Genomic DNA, 7774 nt, shown 5'->3' with positions numbered 1-7774 from the left:
AACGCCCGAAAGATAATGGTATGACAACAAAAGGATGATCACCATTTTCACTTGCACAATGAATTGGCGACGGCGGAATGACTACGACAGCGTGACAATGACAGCATGCTAGCCTGGGAGATCAAGTCTGCGCTCATATGCATCATCGGCTGCCGGGAGCCGCCTTAATTCGCACTATATCTGGTGTTCGTTTGCACAACCTCTGACGACTTCTTGAGTTGGGCTGTCTCCGGGATCGGCCCAAATTTTCCGGAGACAAAATTGGCGCGTGACCTTTGTCTGACCTTGGCTCCGACTAGGCAAGCAAATGCTTCGCACTTGCAATGACGACCGAGTGTTGCTGTACGAAGCGAGCGCTCTTTGACCATGTTGAAGCAACTCTTGCCTGCACTCGTGGAAACCAAACGCTGTGGTTAATTGCGCCGCGACAGACGACGTTTTTATCGTGCTGAGAAAATGCAATGTGTTTTATTGTTTCTCTAACCCACCAGGATGGGTGCTGACGCAGTGGGCGCTCGAATGTGTGTGAGTACGTTCAATTTGTGGATGTTTCGCAAGCGTGTCCGTAAATTATATTACAATCGCCTCCTAATGTAAATCTCATGATGTTTGAAACGGAGCAGGTGAATAATCAGACCGATCAACGGTAGTAAGACGTACATATCGGAGTGCTTGCGCCTGCTGACGTGAATCTGAACGCACTGCCTGCATTTCCCATTGCTTTCGGAAAACTCAGCACTGCATGAAGCTCTCCGTTTTACCTAGGCATGGAAATGTAGCATTTTACGTTTTCTCCCTTTTAGAAGTCACGTAATAATAATTTTAGCAACATGACAACGATTGTGCCGAAGAATTTATTTGGCCTTTCAAAAATGTCGGACATTAGAAAGTTTGCAAGCATAACCTACACCAAGTGCGGCTGTAAGCAACAAAAATCAGGTCACCCGCGTTCGTTTGAACAGGCTGGATCTAGAATCTAAAATCTGGAATGTAAACGACGTATTTTTGCTGTAACCATTTGTTATTCCTAAAACACATTAGCAGAGTAAATGTCCTCGGCACCATGCTGATAAATTCGCTATTTTCTCGCCACTGCATGCATGTTAGGTGAACGTCTAGCGTTTAAACACGAGGTGTGGGGGTGGGGGAATACTGCCTCCACGACACTTTCTCTGACACGAGGGAAAAAAACGCCATCCTGTAATGTGCGAGCAGTAAACCTAGTTTTTTTTTTCAGAGCGATTCAGGGAGCTCCTTCACCATCGAGCATTTTTTTTTTCTTGATCAAATGTTTGCATTTATATTATACTTATATTCTAACTGCATTTGTCTCAATCGAAAAATACGCCCCCGATGCACGTCAAGAACACTTTCAATGCCAGGCAGGATGTATAAATCTTAGTCACATAAAAAAAAAGGCGGAAGAGACAACCTAACTCGGTAGTAACGCAATTTATTTGCAGCGATGGCAAATAACTACAAACGATGTGTTTACGGCCAAAGACTTAAATGGCTCATGGGTCGAAAAGTCCGATGTTGGGCGTTATGAAATCAAAATTCACTTAAACCAACAAGAGACAAGGGCAAAGCGGCCCTAGCTCCAAGTTTGATTTCAATTGACATCGAGAAGGGCGAGTCATACCCAGTACCCGTGGTGTTAAGGCAAAATTAATGAAGGCATAGTTAATTAGGATATAGTTATTTAGGCACTCAAACCCAGGACATTTAGTGTTAATTAAGTCGAAGTTAATTAAGGGGCAGGTAAAGAAATTCTAGTTGAATGAGGCATTTGAACCCACGAACTTTGGTGGAAGAAAACAAGCAAATGAAAGTAAAACGCATTCGAATGAAAATGTCAAGTAATGTAATGAACGCCTCGTGAGCGCGCAGGCACTCGCCTTCATCCTCTTTAGCGCATGCTAAAGCGACTGTTAACTTTTTGTCACTTTCATTTAGGTCGACCCCTAAATCCGCCCCCTGCAAGCCTGCGTTGAAAAACAAACTAAAAAGTCGTTACGGCGCAGTTACGGAGTAGTTGGGTAGTTGTTTTCATTCAATATGGTGCGTGACATAATTATGCGCCAATGAACTTGCAGCAGAATGCTGCACGGTACAGCGCCCGAATGCAGCCCACAAGTCAATAAACAGCATAGCAGCAGATACGCCTTGAATGTAGAGCACGTAATGGATTATAGATCTCGTTACAGACAGCTTACGTGACGTGAAAGACGGTTATTGCGCCAAGCACGAAGAAGAAAATGCGTGCTTTTCGTGCTTTTTCGAGCGACAACTCCGAGCAAGCAGAAGTTTGTTTCCTCGCTGAAATGCAGTAAAGAATGACGCAGGTGCATCGAACTTCACGTAACCGAAAATGAGATGACTTCCTTATGTAAAACGCAGCGCTTTCACGTATAGAGCACCGTTATCCACGACCTGCTCGGCGACATGGCGAAGAGCAACCGCTCTTCATTCAACAAGCTTGCACAGCGGAAAGGCCATTCAGTGCGTGAAAGTTGTTTTTAACTCGCACTGTACAACGGCGCGCGATGCGTTCCAACCACCGTTCGTGCAAGATATCACGCCCGGCTTGCTGGGCGAGATGCGCATGACACCGCGTAGCCGAGCGCGTGCCCGTTCAAGAAACTCAACTGGATTCACCCGGCTGAAAATAGTGCCCGTTTGTCCCGCCCGGTAGCGCCACCGAGCCGAGTTTGTGCCTTTTTTAAAGGCTATCGCAGAAGAAGAATAAAAGACGTGAGAAGGAAGTTTGTACGTTTTACTACGATAGCAAATATAGGGACACTTCAGGAAAGGTTTCATTTGCCGCCGTCGCTTTGATGTTCCGTAAAGCCCAATGCGATAAGATCCCATTCCTCCCAACGTGGCGTATGCTGTGATTGCGTGAGAAAGCATGCAGTGGTGAGCTGAGGAGAATCGCTGCTTGATGCGCGCCGTCAGGCCGGGCACCTTAAGTCGGAGTTCACGTGATCAAGTCAGCGCTGGGTGAGGAGGAAGGTGAGCACGCGCAAGTGGGATCAAGAGCGGGTTAAAGTGGGGTATCGGTGAGCGCGCGTCTTCTCCCCTTGCCCGGCCCTTACTCCACATGGCTGTCCTCGTGGCTGAGTTGATACGCGGCCCACACATCGTGTTCTGGAAGTAATCCGGCGTGTTAAAACATGAGAGTTTCCTACAATATTTATTAGAGATAACTCTGCCGCTGCAATTGTTCAGCCATCGTGGGAATGATGGGTAGGAATTTTCTGATCTCCATGCTCGTGGATTCAGACGTTCTTGTGGATTTGTTTAAAGCACATTATCTGCCTGCATTGCCCTAAAGTTCACAGCAATCAATACTTTTCTAAATGCAGGAGCCTCTGCGAATACGTACAATCGCTACTAATTGCACTTGAGCCTGTCGAGGTGGTCAAATGTAAAAGCGTAAAGCGCCTCAATGCGCTGGCTTGCCCGCTTGTCGATGCAAGCCCCTGAGACGCCATGGCTTCAATATCGGGCATCTGTGCTAGACGACTTGTGTTCGAATCCTGCCGTTGGAAAATAATATTAATGCTTATTTTTAATATTTATTGCACATTACCTTGTTAAAGAGGACAAATTTCCAATGTCACGAAGCCGTTTGAAGCCACAAGGACAAAGTTTAGGCAAATCCTAGTACTACCTATTATTCACATGGTAGCTGAACGCAACGCTTAGACACTAGAGCGGGAGTTTCTTCCAATAATGAAGGTATAAAACTCTATGGCTGCAAAGGCTATGTGGGCACTAAGAGCGAATCGAGATGGCTGCTTAAGGCGCGCTGTATTCCCAAGAGCCTAGTGCTCAAGAGCCCGTAAAATCTAAATTTCCGAGACGCGGTGAAACGAGAGTCAAAACCAAGCGTTCGCTCCCCGTTGCTAACACGCACCGCGGTAGCGTTATGACAGCGAATGTTCGCGGTCATCGAGTGGGATCTGTTCATATTTGCCCGTGGGCGCCTGACACCGTCTTTGTTAAGTTAATTAATTGCTGAGTAAATGTTTATTGCTGTTTACCCGGATAATAAAACTACAAACCTTATTTTCATGCAGCTTTCAAGTAAACTGTTATCTCTATCAATGCTACGCCTCTTGGGCGAAACAGCAAGATTTTGTTACGGCATGTCAAAGCACGAGTAAAACAAAAGCTTCTAGATTTCGCATGAACTATTTGATTGAGTGGCTGGAAATATTCTTGTTTTGTTTTCTTGAAGCAATATACACGACATTGTGCTTCACTAATCAAAAGACCATTAAAGTCTCAACGAACACGCGAATTTTATGGTTTCGTTGGTTCGGCCGTCGCGTTTCACGGCTACAAAGTTTCACGGATAATTATGTAGGCTCCGAATTTCATAAAACTATTCGTGCGCTTGATAAATCACCTTCGATGGTTCCTTATCAAAAACAGAAATAAATAAAATAGAAAGAGAAAGAACACATTGTCACTTCGGGAGCTATAAGAAACTCTCACGGAGACGGAAATTAATAACTGCAGTTTGGGGGCTCTTAACAGCCTTGGCAACAAAGCCTTGCACGGTGGAGGCATCTTCGGCGCTTTTGCACCCGTCTCCTTTTTGTTTGGCGCTTGTCACGACAGTCAAAACGACAGTCATGCTGGTCCGAAGTAATTTCTGGTAGGTCTTCCTTTCATTAGGTGACGGTAACTGCATAACCAGAGTTGACACACGACGATCGCAAGGTTTTTTACGGAGGTTATGTGTTGCCGCTACCATTAGAGTAAACTTTAAGGGAACTAGAGTCGAAGTTTTTAACTTCGAACTTAAACTTGAAACCCCACATCCCTGACATCAGAAGTGGCTGCACGAAACAAAGTTATTCATGAAACAAAGGCATGGACACATAAGAGCAGTGATCTCTTGTTCGCTTACTATAATGTCAGCACGATCGACTGAAATGGATTATGAAGTGCAGTGTTAATCGGCGTCTGCAGCATGGCTGTGGTCGCGTGCTCACTGGCAAGCAACTGCGTTGGCATGCTATTTAGAGCCACCACATTCAATGACGAATGTGCTTGAGCGGTCGGTGATGCATGCGTTTAGGCTGTCGCCTTGAAAAACTTCTTTCAAACTTCAAATCTGACGTAGGCAAACAATGCGCTAAGAGGCCGTCAACGACTCGCCGCAGAAGAGTAGTAAAAATTATGGGGTTTTACGTGCCGAAACCACTTTCTGATTATGAGGCACGCCGTAGTGGAGGACTCCGAAAATTTTGACCACCTGGGGTTCTAAATCTAAGTACACGGGTGTTTTCGCGTTTCGCCCCCATCGACATGCGGCCGCCGTGGCCGGGATTCGATCCCGCGACCTCGTGCTCAGCAGCCCAGCACCATAGCCACTGAGCAACCACGGCAGGTAGACGAGCAGCAAGCCGGTGACGATAGCGCCAATAAAAGCTCGTGCCCTTTCGTTCCTTCCAGCGTAGGTGCAGACCATGGAACCACCACAGTGGGGATCCGGTTATCGAAGAAGAACGGAATAATCGGTGTCTGCACCACAGCTGCTGTCCCTCGGTCACTATACATCGTTCAGTGCCCATAATTATCATTGTTCACAACATACATGTCTGAATCAGCTTCAAGTCGGAAATTTTCGTATTGCATTTAAAATTTATTTAAAATATTTATTCTTATTATTCATCGCCCACGGTCCAGACATCACCGCCGCTATCTCGAGGAACAACCATTCCCTTTCTCGCGCTTGAGCGAGGCAAGCGCGCGCACAAGGAACACGCAGAAGAAGAAAACGTCAGATCGCAGGTCGCCAGCGTTCTTCATCTGGTTTCCCCACAAACCCGAGTAACTGAACCCCGCCATGTCGTCATCGGTGCTGCAGGGTTCCGATGGCAGCCAGTCTCCTCCTCCTGCCATTCCTCCTGCTACCGTCGCGGCAGATTCACACGAAGAAAACGCCCTAACCACGGCAGTTGCAGCAAGTGCTTCAGCAGCTACTGTCGCAGAAAGGCCGCCGCCCTGCTCCAAACCCACACCACCGCAAAAAACGGCCACGCGAAGAGGGCACAAGGAACGGCACCAGAAGCAGAGCAAAGCCCAGTCGCCGGCACAGCGTGGGATCTCATCTGTGCCGTCATTTTCCCAAGCCGTAACACCAGCCTACGTGCTTGGCATTGGCACACAGCAGGCAACGACACCAAACCTGTTGACCAGCACGTCAGCAACTCCTTCGTCAGCGCAGACCGACGCTGGTTCACCCGCGGTCAGGATAATGAAGGTATGCAAAGCACGCTATATTCGCCGGCTCTTCTATAAGGGTTGCTTCGTACCCACTTACGAATTTTTCGGTCTGTATTAGAAATTGCACATACTTCTTTTCGTGTGATCAACGAAAGAGTCAAGCAACTCGCAACTGAACTTTGAGAATTTTCACATAGAAAATTCTAGAATTATCGATCCGCAAACGTAGGCTATTCATGCCCAACTCGTGTTGCGTACACGTACGGGTAGGACGTTGAATGGTATTCTTTCCGGATTCCTCAGTCGTGAGACTTATTTAATCACTTTTCTTGCTACTTGTTCCTTACTAATGATATCTGAACAAACTAACCTTTCAGGCCCAGAAGAAGAAATGGGAAAAAGAAGACTTCAAACAGGATGCGCCCCCATCCACTGTGCAGTTGAAAGAAGCAGCCGCCGCCGAACCTTCATGTGTGCCAGCTGACGCGGGACCTGTGTCCTCGGCGAGCCCCAAGGGTCTGAAGGCCGCGACATCCTCACGTGTTCCCGGAAAGCGAAAGCTCAAGGAACGTTCAACCTCAAAAGGAGCTGACATGCTCAAAGCCTTTGCGTCGTTGAAACCCACTCCGGAGGAGGATGCCGCCAGGAAGGACTCTGTCAAGGGCATGAAAGCGTTGCTGGACGTTCGCGCGGAGCCACCCTCCTCATCGGTGAGTCGATTACTCTTTACTGGTAATGTTGGTGAGCACCTGGCTCAGTTTCACGCCACTGCCCCGTGCGCAGCCAGAGGTGCGAGCGATAGAGGGGAGAGAGGCGCAAGAACGTGCTTCCACCAAATGCGGTGGGAGTGCTCGGTTAGGTGACGCAGACTGCGGGCGGCAAAACCGTTTGATGGCTCCACTGTACCGTGAAAATTCTGCCGTCGTCGCAGTCATACCTCACGTTTTTTTTTCGCTAGTCGCTAGTGGCACGAGCGCTTGCCGTCGCGTCGCCTGAGCCAGATGCTAGACAGTTGGGCGTCCGCAACCATCCACGTACGCAGCTCGCGAGGTTGCGTGTACGCAGAGAAGCGCGCGCTCACCAAACGGCAATACATAGAGAAAGAAATTTCAACAAGAGCGGACACTCCCATGGGGAACCAGCGCTGGAGTTTTCACGGCGCCTGCAGCGCCGCCCTGGCGGTCAGAACGTGCACAATGCAGCCTCCCCCGCGGACGAAAATTGCGTTGCGTGCCCTTAAAGTCGAAGGAAAACAAAAGGGCGCCGACGATACTGTTGCGTATACAAGTGCCACAACTAAGTCGGGATGAGGGAGGATGTATCCTTCTGCGTCTTTCCATCTAAACCCTACGAACAAGAACGGAGGCGGCGTTGGATCCAAGCAGTGAGGCGAGCGGAGTAAGCTCCCGTCTTGTCGCCCTGTCAAGCGGTGTCGGGCTGGTTTCTAAATCAAATTTTGCGTGTATCCTTGGTTTATTCGATAGTGAAGACGGTCAGCCATGGCAGACAGTACCAAACAGCAGAATCT

The 7774-nt window shown here is 48.2% G+C and overlaps 1 protein-coding gene across 1 annotated transcript; it reads left to right on the top strand.

Moving 5' to 3' along the window:
• The first annotated feature begins 5822 nt into the window (after window positions 1-5822).
• LOC142588710 (uncharacterized) lies at window positions 5823-7138 on the top strand. Its single transcript, XM_075700526.1, has 3 exons — window positions 5823-6283; window positions 6624-6956; window positions 7115-7138. The coding sequence occupies exons 1-3, from the start codon at window positions 5867-5869 to the stop codon at window positions 7136-7138; spliced, it is 774 nt and encodes a 257-aa protein (XP_075556641.1). The 5' UTR covers window positions 5823-5866.
• Window positions 7139-7774: the final 636 nt, after the last annotated feature.

The sequence above is a fragment of the Dermacentor variabilis genome, chromosome 7 (genome assembly GCF_050947875.1).
Source record: "Dermacentor variabilis isolate Ectoservices chromosome 7, ASM5094787v1, whole genome shotgun sequence".
Taxonomy (NCBI): Eukaryota; Metazoa; Arthropoda; class Arachnida; order Ixodida; family Ixodidae; genus Dermacentor; species Dermacentor variabilis.
Note: the sequence above shows the minus strand (reverse complement) of the source record. Positions and strands in the feature narration are given on the sequence as shown.